The sequence below is a fragment of the Anguilla rostrata genome, chromosome 12, assembly GCF_018555375.3.
Source record: "Anguilla rostrata isolate EN2019 chromosome 12, ASM1855537v3, whole genome shotgun sequence".
NCBI classification, from domain to species: domain Eukaryota; kingdom Metazoa; phylum Chordata; class Actinopteri; order Anguilliformes; family Anguillidae; genus Anguilla; species Anguilla rostrata.
Window position 1 is genome coordinate 938,618 of NC_057944.1, and position 21,867 is coordinate 960,484.

Sequence of the window (21,867 nt, forward strand, 5' to 3'; positions counted from 1 at the left end):
AGTTTATTTGAAATTGAAGGAAAACCAACATACGTGTGGCTAAAATTAAACAACACCATTCAATGCAATAATGACATATATTTCAACCAAACCAACCTGGCATAAATATGGCTGTAACACAAATCAACAAAATATATTATAAATCAGCCAATAAAGCAGGTCTCAAAAACAAAAATCACAAATCTGACCTGAGACCACAAAAAGAAAAGTGGTTTGATGAGGACTGCAGAAGTGTCAGAAAAAAATTAAGACACTTATCCAACCAAAAACACCATGAACCACACAATATTGAAATTCGTCAAAACTATGCTGAAATACTGAGAGAATATAAAAAGATCTTTAGACACAAAAAACACAATCATTATAATCAAAACTTCAGAGAAATTGAGGATTCAATTGACAAAAATCAGTTCTGGGAACAATGGAACAAATTGAGCAACAAGAGCACACACAATCTGGCCATACAAGACTGCAATATATGGAAAACACATTTTGAAAACTTAAAGAAATATCACCAAACAATCTCAATTTGGAACAGAGCAAAATCAAAGAAAAACTAAAAACCCTAGAATCAACTATCAAAAACAATCAGAACCCACTTGACTACCAAATCTCAATGAAAGAATTAGAAGACCAAATTAAAAAACTTAAACCTAGAAAAGCTTGTGGAAATAACAGCATTAGGACAGAGATGCTTAAACACAGCACCCCTCAGCAGGCCCTCCTCAAATTGTTCAATCTAGTTCTCCAAGCTGGCTGCTTCCCTGAGAACTGGAGCTGGGGGCTTATTTCCCCAATACACAAGAATGGAGACAAATTAGACCCTAATAACTACCGAGGCATTTGTGTAAGCAATAATCTGGGGAAGGTTTTGAGCAGTATTATTAATGCCCGAATACTGGTCTTTCTTACCGAACACAATGTCTTGAGTAAAGGACAAATTGGCTTTCTACCAAACCACCGAACTACTGATCATATTTACACCCTACACACCCTAATCAATCAACATGTACACCAGCAAAAGAAAAGAAAATTTATTGGTTTTAAAAAGGCAATTGATTTGATTTGGCAAGAAGGTTTATATTATAAGATTCTCCAAAGTGGTGTAGGGGGTAAAGTATATGACATAATTAAGTCAATTTATGTAAATAAAAAATGCGGAGTAAAAATTGGCAATAAAAGAACTAATCTCTTCACTCAAGGGCGAGGTGTTAGGCAGGGATGTAACTTGTCCCCTACTCTATTTGATATCTGTATAAATGAGTTATTGGATCTGCAGCCCCTGGCCTAACACTAAACAAGATGGAAATTAAATTCCTTCTCTATGCAGATGACCTGGTGCTGCTGTCACCCACTGAACAGGGGCTACAGCGGCATCTGGACCTGCTAGAGCAGTACTGCCAGAACTGGGCCCTGACAGTAAACCCTAAAAAATAAAAAAATAATGATCTTCCAAAAAAAAGGCAAGATCTCAGGAAAGCAGACACACGTTCGTTCTAGGAAACATCACCCTAGAGCACTCCCTGTTCTATGATTACCTGGGGCTGAAAATTAGTTCCTCAGGAAACTTTGGTCTGGCAGTGAATTCAGTGAGGCCTGCATAGCCTCCTATGCAATCAGAAAAAAATTCTTCCAGATTGGTATTCCAATTAGAATTTGGTCAAAAATATTTGACAGTGTAATCCTGCCAATTGCTTTGTATGGAAGTGAAGTATGGGGTCCACTCACTCAGCACGACTACATTAGATGGGAGAAGTGTCTAATTGAAGCCCTACATGCAGAATTCTGCAGAACAATCCTAAACACCCAACGAAAAACACCAAACAATGCATGTAGGGCTGAATTAGGACGATTGTATAAACATTCAAAAAAGGTCACTCAAATTCTGGATGCATCTGAAATCAAGTCCCAAAACAGTTTTGGGACTTTGGGACGCAGTTTCATGCACTTCAAACCCAAGAGCTGAACCCTGAAAAGAGTCCAATAAGTCAGCTGGTACTGAGACTAACTAATCATCTCACACCTAACAATAACATATCTCAGACCAGCACTGCTTCACAAACACAAATCAGAATAAACCAAACTGTTAAACAAAATAAAAGCATTTATCTGGAACATTGGAACAGCCAAACCAGAACACAAAACAAGCTTAATTGCTACCTGGCCCTAAATCGAGAATATAAATTAGCTGAATATCTTGTGACTGTCCGAGATATGAAGCAGAGACGAGTCCTTACCAAGTACAGACTCAGTGACCACAATCTAGCCATTGAAAAAGGTAGGCATAGAAAATCCTGGCTACCAGAAGAACAGAGAATAGGCGGTCACTGTACGACAGGTGAGGTTGAAACAGAGGTGCACTTCCTTCTAAAATGCCAAAAATATGACGATATTAGGGAAAGATATTTTAAGAAATTTTAAAAAACATATCCCCAACTTCCTCAATCTTGAAGAGAGCAACAAACTGCCAATAGTTTTGGGGGAGGGACCAACAGCACATATTGCAGCAAAAAATGAGTCTGAATGCCATATAATGAGAGACAGTGAGTGACAAAACAAACATTATCACATAATACTACAGTTTACAGACACACACACACAATCACACATGCTTAGAATCAACACATGTTGGCTGTTATTATTATCATGTTATTAGCATATTAGTGTTATACAAATTAATATGTAATTATGACTGTTTATGTATATGTATGTGTGTACCTGTATGTGTATGTATGTGTATATGTTTGTATGTATGTATGTGCATCTATATTTGTATGTGTATATGTATATGTTCGTATATATATGTATGTATGTATGTATGTGCTGTATGTATATATATCATGTGTACTATATATACAGTCATATTATCCTGTTATAATTCTTTGTTTCACATGTTCATATGTTCCTTGCCATGCTTTGACAATACAAATGAAAATTTTGGCATGCCAATAAAGCACTTTGAATTTGAATTTGAGAGAGAGAGAGAGAGAGAGAGAGAGAGGACACAAGATAGCATTATTCTCTAGTGTACAACAAAGATGAATGGAGTATGGAAAAACATAACATTAGGGACTAGATTATTTTTCCTCTTTCCTAACTGGGCCATTTGTCTATGAGGATTCATGTGGTATTTAGCATGATGTGCACATAGCCTGGCCTCTATATTCCCTGTGAACATTTCCTCATTTCATTTACAATGGCCTCTACAAAGTTCTCCTGCTTCCTGATATGTCCTGTAATTGCTTATATTGTGTATGTTCCTAAAAGGAACCATCACTGCCAGAATAATGGAGTCCACTCCAACAGTCAAAACAGTGCTGTAATATTCACAGAAGTAATTGCATCTTCTGTATGGGAGTCTATTTATTAATAAAACCAATATTGTATAATATTGGTGTGTATTGGTCAGTGGTGTAAAATGTCTGCAATGCATGTTGTGGTAAATCTGATAAGCAGATGAGCAGATAAGCAGACTGTTAGTTGGGAATGTTCGCTATCTCTGCCTCTGAATATAAAATTGTGCTCTCTCTCTCTCTCTTCCACTACACACAGTTGCATTCTACTCTCTCCCTCTCTCAAATTCAAATGGCTTTATTGGCATGACGTAACACTGTACATATTGCCAAAGCAAGCGTTTAAACATTGAAAAACATTAATTAGAAAACATACAGAAAATACAGTGTAGAAAATATAGTGGATGGAAGTAGAAAATAGATATAGTCATAAAAAGCTGATTGTTCTACTAATCAACCTTTGGAGTCTTTACTAAGGACCATGATTAGTAGAATCAGGTGTGTAACTGCTTGGTTGGAACAAAAGCCTGCACCCACACCGGCCCTTTCTGGCCCAAGTTGAGAAACACTGTTCTAGATGTTTATCTCTCTTAACAATCCAAAAGTTCAATAGGAAGTCGTGTCGTCATTCCCATCGGGTTTGTTAGCATTTTCGAGACTTCCGGTTAAAAAAATAAACGCCCCTATGGGACAAATGAATGCCGATTTCTGAATTCCTTTAAAATAAATTATGACATTTGGACGTTTTTTGTATATGAAAAAATAATGCTTTTACCCATTTTTTTTAATAATCTAAAAACATTCTGTGTCATTTTATAAAGCCAATTGCTAACGGCTAAGTGGTTAGCCACCCGAGATGACCTGTCGCACAATTACAACATCACACACAGAGCTGTTTCAATACATGTGCAAAACCAATTTTCTTCCCGTTGTTTCCCGTTAGTGTAATAAATTATACATTTTTCTATTTTTTTTTTTTACAGTTGTATATATTGTTGTAAACATCTTAATATAACTAGGCCACTTGCACTTCACAAGCGTTGCCAGGGAACCGCAAGAGCTGTGACGTAAATAACATGCGCAGCAGTGTTAGCTTTTTGTTAGCAAAAATAATTGTTTCGGTTGAAAAATGACATCGGACTGGAAAATATGACATGGTGGTTGAGGAAATGAGCAGACATATTACTGCCTCATCCCCAGCACCAAATGTATGATATAAAAAATAATATCATTATAGTCATAATGAATGTTATAGATGGTACTGTCGGGGAAGTGAGGATTAAGTCAAATATGTTTTATTTCATAATCTAGCCATTTCAACAGCTAACGACATAGTTAATGTTTGACACTCAGAATACCTAACACAAGTGCATAAACAGTTAAAACTCCTCACATATCCATCCATTCATCCATTCATCCATTCATCTATCCATCATCCATCATCTACACCCGCTTATGCCTGTTCAGGGTCATGTAAGGTGCGGGAGCAAGAGGCAGAAAAACACCCTGGACAGTTCACCAGTCCATCGCAGGCCCGCACACACTCACACCTAGGACCAATTTAGACTCTCTAATTAACCCAACCTGCATGTCTTTGGACTGTGGGAGGAAGCCGGAGTAGGCTACCCGGATAAAACCGTGCACACGAGGTTGCTGTGAGGCACTTATCCAACATGTAAAATAAATGTCTGATTTAATCTGTTAATTATTATTGAAGAAAAAGACAAATATAAATAAAAATAATGAATGTTACCGATGCAGAGAAGTTACAGTCACAAATGAAATGAATGAAAGAAGATGCAAAACCACAGCTTGCCTCTTCTAATGGGAATCCCAAAATTAACTCTGGCCTCCCAAAAGGCCAAAGTTAAGGCACCAGTATACTCAAAATTAATTTGAATTTTGAGGTACAGAATCCTATGAGTATGAATAATACCAACTTAACCAGGCCTCCCCTGCTGACACACACACACACACACACTCACACACACACACAGACACACACACACACTCACTCACACACACACACTCACACACACTCACACCTCACATGGCTACCCCCCCCCCCCCCAAGTTCCTCTGTGTCGTATCAGCAGAGCAGAGCATTTATAATAGCTGCATCAAAGTGATGCCAGGGTTGAATATCAGAACAATTAACTGTACTGATGTGCTCACAGGTATGATACATTGGAGTCTATAGTGAATTGCATTTATGCAGCTTCCTCCATTGCTGCTCAACATTGGACAATCAGCTCACTTCTGCTTCTCTCGAATTCTAGCCTCAGGTGATCTCATTCAGAGTACATTCTGATCATTGAGAGGGTTGTGAAAACGGACTTATCCAAACTGGAACTGAACTGAAATGGAAAAACAAATAAACAACAGCACCAAAAAAAGAAAAAGAAAAAGATTTTCACTGCCCAAACTCCCGACAATATAACAATTAACTAAATCAATGTTTGCATTTAGCAGTCTGTTCACCAAGAATAGCAGTGGGACAGCCTGGGGAAATGGGCCATCTTAACGCTCCAGCGGCTTTGCAGGCGCTGCGGGGCTGTGGATCTGCCTTCAGCACACAGAGTGTAGCTCCACTATGCTAATATTTACAGCACTGGATTCGCCACAACATCGAAGCTAATCTACACTAGTTAACCCGTACCCATGCAGAGCTATGTGGTTTAGCACTTCAAGCATCTCTTAACCCCTGTCCCACTTTAATCTCCCCACTTTGGCCATCAATTATAACTATAACCTAAGTGCAACTGTCCTCCAAACCCCCGTGACCCCACCCCCACCCAAACCCTCGCCCCTACCCCTCCCCCACCCCTCCCCCTGTGGTTTACTGAATTATCCATTTAAAGTTAAGCTCTTTTTTCTTCAGTTTAAGGAGTGTTTCCCATTGGACAATGATCACAGCTGATCCAGTGTGTTGGTCTGCATGGAGTTTCAGACCATAAAACCAAAACAAAATGGGAAGGCAACGTGCTCCAGGCATGCTGCACACCTACAGGAGGTCTGCCACCTGGCTGCTGGTCCTCTTCCTGTCTGTGGTCATGACAACCATTTGCATGGTTTGGGAGTTCGGTAAGTCAAAGAAAATTACCAGAGATTATTTACAGAAGGGGAGGGACAGGATGTCATAAAACGATAAAACAATGTAATACAAGGAAATTTAATCACGATATGATAGAGATGTGTCAATGAAGGGAAGTATTTCTTATGAGAAATGTCCTGTTAGGGAACCAAGATTTGATCATGTTCCTAGTTGCTTGTTTCTGTTATGTATTTTCCATCATACCTCATTGTAATGCATTAATCAATGGGGAGAAAAAATGTATCTTTTATTTCCTTATTTATATATTTATATAATTGAATTTCATGATTTCTCTGTTTGTAGATGTAAAATTGACCAACCGAGAGATGGAATGTGAGTATGTGATCTCCACTTCATTTGTTATAGCTGGTTTTATATTCATATGGTTATTTTATTAATACAGCTCTACTTACTGCTTTAGACATGTGTCATTCATTAAAGTTATACAGACAATGATAGAGTATATGGGTGTACACATTTTTACAGGCTATTAACGGAATGAACTTAGAAATAGCTTCCTTCAGGTCTCCCAGGCATTGCGTCTTTGATCCAGTGATATGCCCCATTACATGGTAATGCAGTCCAGAGAGCAGCAGAGCTGTCTACAGCCCGCAGTCCTGCAGCACAGCGTGTAGTCAGAGCAGCCCGCAGTCCTGCAGCACAGCGCATAGTCAGAGCAGCCCGCAGTCCTGCAGCACAGCGCATAGTCAGAGCAGCTCGCAGTCCTGCAGCACAGCGCATAGTCAGAGCAGCCCGCAGTCCTGCAGCACAGCGCATAGTCAGAGCAGCCCGCAGTCCTGCAGCACAGCGCGTAGTCAGAGCAGCCCGCAGTCCTGCAGCACAGCGCATAGTCAGAGCAGCCCGCAGTCCTGCAGCACAGCGCATAGTCAGAGCAGCCCGCAGTCCTGCAGCACAGCGCATAGTCAGAGCAGCCCGCAGTCCTGCAGCACAGCGCGTAGTCAGAGCAGCCCGCAGTCCTGCAGCACAGCGCATAGTCAGAGCAGCCCGCAGTCCTGCAGCACAGCGCATAGTCAGAGCAGCCCGCAGTCCTGCAGCACAGCGCGCAGTCAGAGCAGCCCGCAGTCCTGCAGCACAGCGCATAGTCAGAGCAGCCCGCAGTCCTGCAGCACAGCGCATAGTCAGAGCAGCCCGCAGTCCTGCAGCACAGCGCATAGTCAGAGCAGCCCGCAGTCCTGCAGCACAGCGCATAGTCAGAGCAGCCCGCAGTCCTGCAGCACAGCGCGCAGTCAGAGCAGCCCGCAGTCCTGCAGCACAGCGCGTAGTCAGAGCAGCCCGCAGTCCTGCAGCACAGCGCATAGTCAGAGCAGCCCGCAGTCCTGCAGCACAGCGCGCAGTCAGAGCAGCCCGCAGTCCTGCAGCACAGCGCATAGTCAGAGCAGCCCGCAGTCCTGCAGCACAGCGCGCAGTCAGAGCAGCCCGCAGTCCTGCAGCACAGCGTGTAGTCAGAGCAGCCCGCAGTCCTGCAGCACAGCGCATAGTCAGAGCAGCCCGCAGAGGGAGGTTCGGTCCCCAGGGTGTATATCCCAGCTGAGTATGCACTCATGACTCTGTGCAGCTCTGCAGGGGGGCAGCCCAGTGAGAGGAGGAGGGCTGATCAGTGAGAGGAGGAGGAGGAGGAGGGCTACTCAGTGAGAGGAGGAGGAGGAGGAGGGCGGCCCAGTGAGAGGAGGAGGAGGAGGAGGGCTGCTCAGTGAGAGGAGGAGGAGGAGGAGGGCGGCCCAGTGAGAGGAGGAGGAGGAGGAGGGCTGCTCAGTGAGAGGAGGAGGAGGAGGAGGGCGGCCCAGTGAGAGGAGGAGGAGGAGGAGGGCTGCTCAGTGAGAGGAGGAGGAGGAGGAGGAGGGTGGCCCAGTGAGAGGAGGAGGAGGAGGAGGGCTGCTCAGTGAGAGGAGGAGGAGGAGGAGGGCGGCCCAGTGAGAGGAGGAGGAGGAGGAGGGCTGCTCAGTGAAAGGAGGAGGAGGGCTGCTCAGTGAAAGGAGGGCTGCTCAGTGAAAGGGGGGCTGCTCAGTGAAAGGAGGGCTGCTCAGTGAAAGGAGGGCTACTCAGTGAAAGGAGGGCTGCTCAGTGAAAGGAAGAGGGCTGCTCAGTGAAAGGGGGGCTGCTCAGTGAAAGGAGGAAGAGGGCTGCTCAGTGAAAGGAGGAGGAGGAGGAGGGCTGCTCAGTGAGAGGAGGAGGACTGCTGGCTGCATGCAATCTCAGAAGCAAGGGCTCTCCCAGACTGACGAAAGACCGTACACTGATGAGACACGTCTGCACATTTCAGACCGATTGGACAGAAACAGAATGAAAAGCAGTTAGACATATGAGAATTGGAAAGTTCTTTGATAATAACTCTTGAATTCCTGTGAGGTTTTCTACAGGTATTCTTTAGTCTCCACCCAGCAGAAACAGACCTCAATTGCTTGAAAAGCAGGAATGCAAAGCTACAATCCAGGAGGGTAGAGATATGCTGTAGCTAATTAACCAATGATAGCTCTTCTGTCCCTCATCTAGCTTCCTCTACATCATCTACAGCGAATGCTTCAACTTCAGTGACGACTCAGTCCAAAGGTTAGAAAGCATCTCTGTTAGATTTCTGTTTTTCTAAAACAACTTTCAGGATGGATTGTTAGTCTTGTTAGTACGGTATGTCCACATCAGTTTTTTGGTCTTAGTTCCAAAAAATGAACACTACTCATTTCAAAAATATTTTTTAATTCTGTACTGTTAGTGCTATTTCGACAGGTTGTGATGTGCAGTAGGTACCTGTGTGGCCTGTTATGTGCAGTACGCATTGGGTACCTGTGTGGCCTGTGGTGTGCAGTAGGTACCTGTGTGGCCTGTGATGTGCAGTATGCAGTAGGTACCAGTGTGGCCTGTGATGTGCAGTATGCTGTAGTACCGTGTGTGAGTAGGTACCGTGTGGCCTGTGGGTATGTGTAGCCTGTGTGCTGTGCAGTAGGTACCTGTGTGGCCTGTGGTGCAGTAGGTACTGTGTAGCTGTGTGTGCAGTAGGTACCTGTGTAGCCTGTGATGTGCAGTAGGTACCTGTGTAGCCTGTATGTGCAGTAGGTACCTGTGGCTGTATTGCAGTAGTACCTGTGTGGCCTGTGATGTGCAGTAGGTACCTGTGTGCCTGTGATGGTAGACTGTGCGTATGGCAGTAGGTACCTGTGTGGCCTGTGATGTGCAGTAGGACTGTGGACCTGTGTGGTGGTCTGTGTGTTGGCAGTAGGTACCTGTGTGCCTGTGATGTGCAGTAGGTACCTGTGGCCTGTGAGTGCACTGTAGGACTGTGTGGCATGTGCAGTAGCAGTAGGTACCTGTGTAGCTGTGGTGTGCAGTAGGTACCTGTGTAGCCTGTTATGTGCAGTAGGTACCTTGTGGTACCTGTGTGTGAGAGGTACCTGGTGGCTGTGTGTGCAGTAGGTACCTGTGTGGCCTGTGATGTGCAGTAGGTACCTGTGTGGCCTGTGATGTGCAGTATGCAGTAGGTACCTGTGTGGCCTGTGGTGTGCAGTAGGTACCTGTGTGGCCTGTGATGTGCAGTAGGTACCTGTGTGGCCTGTGATGTGCAGTATGCTGTAGGTACCTGTGTGGTCTGTGGTTTGCAGTAGGTACCTGTGTGGCCTGTGATGTGCAGTACGCAGTAGGTACCTGTGTAGCCTGTGGTGTGCAGTAGGTACCTGTGTAGCCTGTGATGTGCAGTAGGTACCTGTGTGGCCTGTGGTGTGCAGTAGGTACCTGTGTGGCCTGTGATGTGCAGTAGGTACCTGTGTGGCCTGTGATGTGCAGTAGGTACCTGTGTGGCCTGTGATGTGCAGTAGGTACCTGTGTAGCCTGTGATGTGCAGTAGGTACCTGTGTAGCCTGTGATGTGCAGTAGGTACCTGTGTGGCCTGTGATGTGCAGTAGGTACCTGTGTGGCCTGTGATGTGCAGTAGGTACCTGTGTAGCCTGTGATGTGCAGTAGGTACCTGTGTAGCCTGTGGTGTGCAGTAGGTACCTGTGTGGCCTGTGGTGTGCAGTAGGTACCTGTGTAGCCTGTGATGTGCAGTAGGTACCTGTGTGGCCTGTGATGTGCAGTAGGTACCTGTGTGGCTGGGTGTGGGGTTATTCTGGCTGTGCCTCTATAGTTTGGTTGGTGGCTGGGTGTGGGTTTATTCTGGCTATGCCTCTGTAGTGTGGTTGGTGGCTGGGTGTGGGTTTATTCTGGCTATCCCTCTGTAGTGTGGTTGGTGGCTGGGTGTGGGTTTATTCTGGCTGTGCCTCTGTAGTGCGGCTGGTGGGCGGATGGACCCGGTGCGAGGGCCGGGTGGAGGTGCAGCACGGCGGGGTCTGGGGCACGGTCTGTGACGATGACTGGGACCTGCTGGACGCCAGCGTGGTGTGTCACCAGCTTGACTGTGGTGCGGTCCTGGCCCCGGCCAGCAGCTCCGCCTTCGGGAAGGGAGACGGGGCAATCCTATTGGATAACGTCGACTGCAAGGGCGGGGAACCGACCCTGGATCAGTGTGGGAGTTTGGGATGGGGGGTCCACAACTGCTACCACCACGAAGACGTGGGAATCACTTGCAAAGGTCAGGCCTTCCACTTATGTGAAGCAAATCCTGGGCTCAGTGAGGTTAAGCAGACACAGCGAGGCACAGAGTAGTGGTTAAGCAACCACAGAATCCATCAGCAGCAAACTTAAGTGATGGACTGATTTTCATTCCAATCCCAGGTGGGGTTGCTGATGTGAATAAAGAAGTCTAGGAAGTGTGGTTTCAGGGATTGATTGTGCTCTGCTTGTGTGTAGTTTGTGACTTCTTCACTTTGATATCTACTTATCTTTTTTTTTTCTGGCCCAGCTTCTCAGCCACCTCTTTTCATTACTGTACAAGATCATTAAGGATAGTTCTTGGAAAACCGATGACATTCTAATGTAAGGTGTCATGTAATTTCACAATGCAACGAAAGGCAGCACTCCATCAATATACATCTTCTATACATGCTGTGGCTTCAGTATTTTCTCAAAACTAAAAAATGTACTGAAAATGTACATTGACAGAGAGCCACCTTTCTTTGTATTTTGGGATTATATCTTGAGGTTAAGCACCAAGTTTAATTTTGGAAAGCTTGTTTCCTTTTCATTAACATAAATGTGTTTTTGTCATTTATTGTTACGCATAAGAAACTTTAAACTGTAACTTTATGAGCATGCTTGTCTGTGTGTGTGTGTGTGCAGATTTGTGTTTGTGTGTATGTTTGAGTGTGACTGTCTGTGTGTGTGTTTTTGTGCTTCTGTGTGCAAGTGTGTGTGTTTCTGTGAGTGTTGGAGCCAAATGCATATTTTTGAATGATATAACATATATGGTGTTGTAAGACGGCTTCCCCTAGTGCACATTTCTTTGAACTGCGGCAAACCCAAAATAAACAGCAGGAAGTTAGGCCTAGTAGAAGGAGTCCTAACAAGCCTGGATAAATTTATAGTCTTTTGACCGCACACAGGTGGAGTGAGCCAGAAGTGTACATACAATTTTTTGTTGTTTTATTTGCTTTATTTCTCTCAAGTTGGACAGTGAATTTAATGTTTAAACTTAAAGGAAAATAAATCCACAATTCTGTTGCAATTTTACCCTGGATGTATGACTTTTTGATTGCGAAGCTTTAGTGAGCATCAAAAACCCTGCCTTGTTTGGACGGTGGCTATTTGTTTGGTTAAGAAGCCACTACAGTGAGTGTGTGTGTGTGTGTGTGTCTGTGTGTCTGTGCATGTCTGTGTGTGTTCAACATTTGGTTCAACATTTAAGGAAAGGAACGTATGGAAATGTAAGGAAAATGTGGTCATTGAAAAAGAATGGACAGAACAAATGGTATTTTTTTGTAATGAATCTTTCTGATGTCTTTGTGTGGACAGACAACTCCCTGCTATCTGCACAAGGGCATGAAAACAGCACAACTCCATCTCCTGGCATATCAGAGCTCGGTAAGCCTCCATTATCATCTCCTGGCATACCAGAGCTCGGTAAGCCTCCATTATCATCTCCCGGCATATCAGAGTTCGGTAAGCCTCCATTATCCTTATCTGCACAAGGGCATGAAAGTACAGGTCCATCCCCTGGCATATCAGAGCTCGGTAAGCCTCCATTATCATCTCCTGGCATACCAGAGCTCGGTAAGCCTCCATGATCATCTCCTGGCATATCAGAGCTCGGTAAGCCTCCATTATCATCTCCTAGGATATGAGAGCTCAGTAAGCCTCCATTATCATCTCCTAGGATATCAGAGCTCGGTAAGCCTCCATTATCATCTCCTGGCATATCAGAGCTCGGTAAGCCTCCATTATCATCTCCTGGCATATCAGAGCTCAGTAAACCTCCATTATCATCTCCTAGGATATGAGAGCTCAGTAAGCCTCCATTATCATCTCCTAGGATATCAGAGCTCGGTAAGCCTCCATTATCCTTATCTGCACAAGGGCATGAAAGCACAGCTCAATTTCCTGGCATATCAGAGCTTGGTAAGCCTCCATTATCATCTCCTAGGATATGAGAGCTCAGTAAGCCTCCATTATCATCTCCTAGGATATCAGAGCTCGGTAAGCCTCCATTATCATCTCCTAGGATATGAGAGCTCAGTAAGCCTCCATTATCATCTCCTAGGATATCAGAGCTCGGTAAGCCTCCATTATCATCTCCTAGGATATGAGAGCTCAGTAAGCCTCCATTATCATCTCCTAGGATATCAGAGCTCGGTAAGCCTCCATTATCATCTCCTAGCATATCAGAACTCGGTAAGCCTCCATTATTCATTCTTCTCATCCATCTCCTGATGGCCACTTAAGTAGGCGGTATACTTAGTAAGAAATAGAACTTTTTGAGCAAAAAAATGAGAACAACTTAAGAACAAAAACATGCAGTGTTTTGTGTTCTCACGGTGCAGTGTGCGACGGCCTCCAAGGAGAACTTTTGGAAAATGTCTTTCTTGTTCTCCGACCTCCCCCTCTCAGCTATTGGTCCAAATATCACATGGTTGGTTACGTCATGGTTGAGAGTTCAGAGAGCAGACTTCACATGCTAATGTACGGAGAGTCAACGCCAATCTCTCTTCTGTAGAGATTGGATTTCTGTGAGTTCCCGCATGTTTGATGAATGGTGCTACTCGTTTCAGCAAGTCATCCAAATGCCTAGCACACATTTGGAAATAAGAGAAGTCGACCTCCTCGTTTGGCGTTCGGCGAATGTACAGACAAAACTCTTCATTCTCCATCCTACTCTGATTTAGAGGGCAAACGTACCATCTCCTTCACCTATTTTTCTTCTTTCGCATAGCTAGATAAACTAAAGCCACTTTAAACTCCTCTCCCTGTCTCTGTCGCATTTGTGCTTCTATCACTGTTGTTTTGTGTTGTGATCTCACGTAGCCCTTCTCTTTATACATTGTGGTGGAAATTCTCGAGATCTCCAAGTTCGGTGAGAAGAGTCAAATAGACTTTCACACAATATTCAGTTCAAACGTTTATTTGGCAAAATAGGAGAGTTCACACAGAGAAAAAAGGTTTCTGCATGAAGGCTCTCTGAGCACTAGAGAGTCTTCTCTTTTATAAGCTTCTAACACTTCATAGGCGTGTCTCGCATAGTTCCCTTAATCTTCTCCCCCTCCCTTACATCCTTGGGTTCAGCACAACACATCTTTTAAGGGAGGGGTGAGAGGTACATTTGTAATTTTCCATTTACTGTTTCTTATTGCTGTGGCTAAGCATAATTTTTCTATCATCCATGGCGTAGCCGCGAGACGGAGGTCTGGGTGAGATTCCAGCCTCAGTTAATAGTGCACAATTTCAATATAAAAATCTTACCTTTTAATAGTGAACTTATTTGGGTGGGTGGGGGGCAGGATACACATAAAAAAGCAACACTAGGTCTTATGGCATGTTTTGGTTAAAGGTTTCCCATTTAATTGAATTGTAACCATGCACTGCATTCAGCAGCACACTCCGGTTCCGTCACATGTACTGATAATTTGTCAGCATCCCTTTAAAGGTGCAGTGTGTAGAATTTAGTGGCATCTAGCGGAACGGACTTGGCAGAAATGGAATACAATATTCATAAGTATGTTTTAATTAGTGTATAATCCCATGAAAATAAGAATCGTTGTGTTTTCGTTAGAGTGAGCCCTTTATATCTACATAGGGAGCGGGTCCGCTTCCACGGAGGCCGTCATGTTGCACCGCCATGTTTCTACAGTAAGCCCAGAACGGACAAACGGCTCTAGAGAGGACACATTTGTGATGCCTGGTTACTTTCCAAAATAGCTGTGCGTAATACCACACGTGTTGTTTACGGCTCTTGTTGTCCTTTTTAGTACAGTCTGGCTTGATTGACAATCCATTTATTCAGTAGGTGAGAGTATAAGCTTTCTAACGATGTATAACAATGTCTAATTTTGCTTTTGGAATAGTGTCTTTACATAGGTTAGTGGTATTTTATAATGAGGATATTTCACACTTTAATGTAAGCGTTAGTTAGTAGTGTAATAGTTTTTGTGACGCATCATGTCTTTCTATGATTTACCATGCAAAGCAGCTAACGTTAGCAATAAAACGCTACCACAATGCAGAACAATTAACAATCATAATCGCTATCTTACTTGTAAGCTATGACATATAGTTTTACGGACTATATACCTAAATACAATTTATAAATCTATCGAGGAATGACGATGACATCATTTTTGGAACTTACAGGCCACCGTAGCTTCTCCTACGTCATTGGAAAGGGAGGGGTGAGAGGGGGTATTCAGTTGGTTGCAATCTTCAACCTCACTGCTAGATGCCACTAAATTCTACACACTGCACCTTTAAATAGGAATTCAGTAAAATTACAACCCTCTGCATGCGCAGTGCATTCTCCCATCACGTGTGCAGCCCACATTTCTGCCAACACTACCACACTGTCTGAGCCAAAGGACTACATGCTTTGAGGTCAGTTTTGATTATATTACTAGAGCGAGTATATTTTTTTATTTTTTATGATATTTCAGTTAACCGGTAGATAGTAGTCTAATGCAAAGTACAAGGTTACCATGTCATGTAGCTTGATTGAGCATGCTAATGGAAGAGTCTATTTCCATTCATTCTTTATTGTAAAACATTTATTTTATAAATGAGTTGTTCACTTTAAACCCTAAGGCATATTCTGAATTGTTATTTCATTATGTTTTGTTTTCGTCATGTCAAAAGGGGTCATAAGAATATTTTTCGTTGACGAAATTAACACCGTCTGATAAGTAGGATATTTTTATCGCTGTGAAGCGGCATGGAGACGTCGTATAAATATTGGTAACTTTGGTCACGTAGTGTGCTGCCGACGTCATTTGGCACTACTCACGGTATACTGCTCGTCACTAGAACCACGGGGTCAACGGACCCCTCGCGCAGTAAAATGGGATGTATTTGGTAAATGGACTGCATTTATATAGCGCTTTTATCCAAAGCGCTTTACAACTGATGCCTCTCATTCGCCAGAGCAGTTAGGGGTTAGGTGTCTTGCTCAAGGACACTTCGACACGCCCAGGGCAGGGTTTGAACCGGCAACCCTCCGACTGCCAGACAATCGGTCTTACCTCCTGAGCTATGTCACTCCATATTTTGTTAATGTTTATTCCACACGTCTGTCATTCCTTGACTTTTTCTAAAAACTTGCACTTCAACTATCTATGTAAATAGAATTCTAAAACAACACTCGGAACACTGTTTTTGGGCTTTTTTTTTAGGTGTTAAGAGAATAGTCTTTTTTTTGGAGGGGGGTCATTGGGAATGTTTGCAATTATGTCTGCTTATGATATGGCAAAATGTTTGTTTATATCTGCATATGACATGGCAAATGCAGCCTGAGCAAATAAGGCTATATTTCCATTTTATTCCCGTTATTTCCCGTTAATTCCCATAAATTCCTGTTAATTCCCATAAATTCCCATTAATTCCCATGGAACGTTTCCATCCTTGAATATTCCCGGAATTTTGCAACCCTAATACCGACAACGGTGTTTATGGACATGTTTGCCGGTGGTTCTCAATCCTTAAGTTCTTTCTTTTTACTGAGTATACTGCCAGCTTTAGGCCCGCTGTGATACATCAATATCCATGATCCATATGCGGTGCTTCCTCTGCTAGCCAATACAGTTCAAAGGCTAGTCAGGGAAGATTGCTGGTATGAGTAGTGCTGGCTGCCTATTCTGGTCCATACCTTTTGCTTTCTCCAAATCCCTCAGGGACAATCCTGGCCTCTCATGAGAAAAGAGTATTACTAAGGCTGCCTCTGGAAACAAAGATGATTTAATTTCAAATATGGATGAATAATTGAGTTCCTTCTTCACTGGCTTGTTCAAGGTTTTGTTGATCCTCACCCTTTAGAAAGAATACTCTTTGCATGTATTTTCTCTAAAAGGGTATGTATAAAGTCACTTGTAAAATAGTCAGTGCTGTTTGTCTTGACTGGAAAACAGTAACTTTTTAAAATTTTGGACGTGTCGCAAAAATATTTTTCATTTGTACCACAGCTAAAAATGCATGTGCCTAGATTGTAAAGTATGCATAAGATGTTTCACTATTCGCAAAGACACTATTGACACTATTTGCAAAGAGTAGGGGGTTCCCCGGTGTCCTGGCTAAAATCCCAGATCTGGCTCTCGCAAAAACTTGCCACCTAATCATCCCCTGATTTAATTGGCTAAATAATGTTCTCTCCCTCCAGTGGAGCTGCTCAGTGGCCAACAATAGAAGATTGTGGTTGTACTGGGCAGCTCCCAGGTGTGAATGTGTATGAGTGTGGAGCAGGGCGTTCTTGCAAAACAGTATCCGTGCTCAGTGAACCTGCCCTGGGTAAATAAAGGTTAAATAAAAATAAATTAAAAAATGTAAATCTTATGGGGGAAAAAAACTTCCTAGTGTAAAACAAAACATATCACTACACATCCCACTAGGGGGTTTTGCCCTTCGTTTGATGGTGATGAAGGATGAACCAACCATTTTGTGTACATAGAAGACAGGTACTTTACAGAGAAAGTAACAACGTTCCCAGGAATTGAGACCTGAGGCGAAAGCGTCAGCTGACCTTGCAATCCCTTCTATGAAACCCCAAATGGGGACAGGAAGCGAGACGCAATATCCGTCTCAAAGCTAGAGCTTCTGCCATTTCAGAAACGCTAGGCACGTTTTTTTTTCATGTACTAATCCGTACAGTATTATCAATATGGCATCAATTTCAGGAATTATGATAATGATGCCATAATGTCTGTTCAGTAAAAAATGTATAGCATCTTTGGTAGAAAATTCATGAATGGGATGTTTCATAAACACAGATGAACTGGCAAAATCACAAATGTTTTGAGTCAATGGGAACTGCTTTGGCATAAGCTCTCAGTGGAGTGACTTGAAACATGTCAAGCTTGTATAAAAAATAATTATCTAATTAGCTTAAGAACATAAATAACAATTGTTCCCAGTTACCTGTGTTTTATTCAGCTGCCTGTTATGATCAACTTTGTGGAGTGTGATATTATTGAATTCATCATCTTTTTTGCTGATTGCTGCCACTTTTGCCACAGTATAAAATTGAAACCTTTCAGTTATAGCTGATGAAAGAAATTTAGAGTAATTATGTATAAATAAATATAGGGCACAGTGTGTACTTTCATATGATAAACAGCAGAGGGCAGTCGTGCAGTAATACAGTCGCCTTCTTGTGTTCAGAGTGTGTAGTTGCGTGTGATAAACAGCAGAGGGCAGTAATGCAGTCCTCTCCCTGTGTTCAGAGTGTGTAGTTGCGTGTGATAAACAGGAGAGGGCAGTAATGCAGTCTCCTCCCTGTGCTCAGAGTGTGTAGTTGCGTGTGATAAACAGCAGAGGGCAGTAGTGCTGTCCCCTCCCTGTGTTCAGAGTGTGTAGTTGCGTGTGATAAACAGCAGAGGGCAGTAATGCAGTTCCCTCCCTGTGTTCAGAGTGTGTAGTTGCGTGTGATAAACAGCAGAGGGCAGTAGTGCTGTCCCCTCCCTGTGTTCAGAGTGTGTAGTTGCGTGTGATAAACAGCAGAGGGCAGTAATGCAGTTCCCTCCCTGTGTTCAGAGTGTGTAGTTGCGTGTGATAAACAGCAGAGGGCAGTAATGCAGTCCCCTCCCTGTGTTCAGAGTGTGTAGTTGCATGTGATAAACAGGAGAGGGCAGTAATGCAGTCTCCTCCCTGTGCTCAGAGTGTGTAGTTGCGTGTGATAAACAGCAGAGGGCAGTAGTTCTGTCCCCTCCCTGTGTTCAGAGTGTGTAGTTGCGTGTGATAAACAGCAGAGGGCAGTAATGCAGTCCCCTCCCTGTGTTCAGAGTGTGTAGTTGCGTGTGATAAACAGCAGAGGGCGGTAATGCAGTCCTCTCCCTGTGTTCAGTGTGTAGTTGCGTGTGATAAACAGCAGAGGGCGGTAATGCAGTCCCCTCCCTGTGTTCAGAGTGTGTAGTTGCATGTGATAAACAGCAGAGGGTGGTAATGCAGTCCCCTCCCTGTGCTCAGAGTGTGTAGTTGCGTGTGATAAACAGCAGAGGGCAGTAATGCAGTCTCCTCCCTGTGCTCAGAGTGTGTAGTTGCGTGTGATAAACAGCAGAGGGTGGTAATGCACTTCCCTCCCTGTGTTCAGAGTGTGTAGTTGCATGTGATAAACAGCAGAAGGCGGTAATGCAGTTCCCTCCCTGTGTTCAGAGTGTGTAGTTGCGTGTGATAAACAGGAGAGGGCAGTAGTGCAGTCCCCTCCCTGTGTTCAGAGTGTGTAGTTGCGTGTGATAAACAGCAGAGGGTGGTAATGCAGTTCCTTCCCTGTGCTCAGAGTGTGTAGTTGCTTGTGATAAACAGCAGAGGGCGGTAATGCAGTCACCTCCCTGTGTTCAGAGTGTGTAGTTGCGTGTGATAAACAGCAGAGGGCAGTAATGCAGTCACCTTCCTGTGTTGCAGCGCAGGGCTCTGTCAGACTCGTGGGGGGGCTGACCCCCTGTCAGGGTCGAGTGGAAGTCCACTCCCAGGGGAAATGGGGCACGGTGTGCGATGATGACTGGGGCCTGCCGGACGCGGATGTGGTGTGCCGGCAGGCGGGGTGCGGACGTGGTGTCACCGCCACCGCCAGCGCTTACTTCGGCTCCGGCACCGGCCCCATCCTCCTCGACAACGTCAACTGCCATGGCGACGAGGAGCGGCTGGCGGCCTGCTACAGCCTGGGCTGGGGGGTTCATAACTGCGGCCACCATGAGGATGCCGGGGTCATCTGCACAGGTAGCTCCGCCCCCGGCCCGGGGCGCGACCACAACCTAAAAAATACCCAGGGCAAGAGACTGGGGCGGGGGTGGGAGGATAGGCCGGGGTTTGCTCTTTTTTTCCCTTTAATCTGTTAATTTCTGAGGGTGCATTTTAGGGTGTAAACGCTGTCCTTGTGCCCCTAGATTACGCTTACATTTGAGAAAATATTAAGAACCATTTGTTCCCCTACTAAATGAGTTGCAACTGATGTTCTCACTAAAGAATTGGACTTAAATATAGGCTTTGGAAATGGACATGGTCACACAATGTTTTAATTCAGTCTCAGTTGTCTCAGCATTATCATATCTCATTGGATGGGTGACATTCACTCTGCCTCACTGTGGTAAACTCTATGGTACCTCCAGGTTCAGCAGCAACAATTAAGGTTCCTTTGGAAACGGAAATGGGAGGAAATGGCAAGTTCTTCCAGACAGAAAGCACAACTGGTATGTCTACATACAGAACCCTTTTTTCTCAGATTTCAAAATGTAATGATTTTTTAGCCTGTTATCCATGCTCTTAGTGACATTACAGTTTACAGGCAGTTCATAGACTCCAGCTGCCTGACCCAATATTTACCAACAGAGGGCATCATTCAGGCTGAATTACAATATGTGATTGTGCTGAACAAATTAAGTAAAAATTATTTTGGTGCCTCCTAAACTGCTGCTTCTCTGTATTTACTTAGTTAATTAGTCATCCTCATATAAAAACAAGGTTTAAAAAGGACAAAGTCAGAGCTACAGTATGTGCATTGTATAAATACTGATACAACTGTTGTATTAATTGTGGTAGGTGGCATACATTTTGAATTAAAGAGAACCAAAGATATGAAGAGCTAAATATTATTAGGGCAGGTTCCTGATTTTGGAAGGAGATATCAAAATTTATCAGTCTAAAAGCCTGATGTATAAATATTCAGAATTGCCCTTCACAAAATACTGAAGTATAGCAGGTGTTAAATTATTGTTCATAAAAAGGGTTGTTTACAATATGTGATGGAACAGGGACTCTGTAAAGGATCTACATTAGAGAGCCTCACCCCCCCCCCCCCAACCCGCTGTGTTTCAGTGACTCTTTAAAGGATCCACATTAGAGAGTCTCACCCCCCCCCCTCCCCAACTCGCTGTGTTTCAGTGACTCTGTAAAGGATCCACATTAGAGACCTCACCCCCTCCCTCCCTCCCTCCCCAACCCTCTGTGTTTCAGTGACTCTGTAAAGGATCCACATTAGAGAACCTCACCCCCTCCCTCCCTCCCTCCCCAACCTGCTGTGTTTCAGTGACTCTGTAAAGGATCCACATTAGAGAACCTCACCCCCCTCCCCAACCTGCTGTGTTTCAGTGACTCTGTGAAGGATCCACATTAGAGAACCTCACCCCCCCCAACCCGCTGTGTTTCAGTGACTCTGTGAGAGCCTCATCCCCCCCAACCCACTGTGTTTCAGTGACTCTGTGAGAGCCTCATCCCCCCCAACCCACTGTGTTTCAGTGACTCTGTGAGAGCCTCATCCCCCCCAACCCACTGTGTTTCAGTGACTCTGTGAGAGCCTCATCCCCCCCCCAACCCACTGTGTTTCAGTGACTCTGTGAAGGATCCACATTAGAGAGCCTCACCCCCCCCCAACCCGCTGTGTTTCAGTGACTCTGTAAAGGATCCACATTAGAGAGCCTCACCCCCCCCCCAACCCGCTGTGTTTCAGTGACTCTGTAAAGGATCCACATTAGAGAACCTCACCCCCTCCCTCCCCAACCCGCTGTGTTTCAGTGACTCTGTAAAGGATCCACATTAGAGAGCCTCACCCCCCCCAACCCGCTGTGTTTCAGTGACTCTGTAAAGGATCCACATTAGAGAGCCTCATCCCCCCCAACCCGCTGTGTTTCAGTGACTCTGTAAAGGATTCACATTAGAGAGCCTCATCCCCCCCCAACCCGCTGTGTTTCAGTGACTCTGTAAAGGATCCACATTAGAGAACCTCACCCCCCCCTCCCCAACCCGCTGTGTTTCAGTGACTCTGTAAAGGATCCACATTAGAGAACCTCACCCCCCCCCTCCCCAACCCGCTGTGTTTCAGTGACTCTGTAAAGGATCCACATTAGAGAGCCTCACCCCCGACCCCCCCAACCCGCTGTGTTTCAGTGACTCTGTAAAGGATCCACATTAGAGAGCCTC

At 44.4% G+C, this 21,867-nt stretch overlaps 1 protein-coding gene across 1 annotated transcript in view; it reads left to right on the top strand.

The window, feature by feature from the left end:
• The first annotated feature begins 1,302 nt into the window (after positions 1-1,302).
• Positions 1,303-21,867, top strand: part of LOC135236713 (scavenger receptor cysteine-rich domain-containing group B protein-like) — a 28,217-nt gene continuing 7,652 nt past the window's right edge. Inside the window, exons 1-4 of the mRNA XM_064303210.1 lie at positions 1,303-1,419; positions 10,567-10,963; positions 12,283-12,351; positions 19,357-19,741. Of these exons, the coding sequence (XP_064159280.1) occupies positions 1,303-1,419; positions 10,567-10,963; positions 12,283-12,351; positions 19,357-19,741 (968 nt within the window). The remainder of the gene's footprint in view (positions 1,420-10,566; positions 10,964-12,282; positions 12,352-19,356; positions 19,742-21,867) is intronic.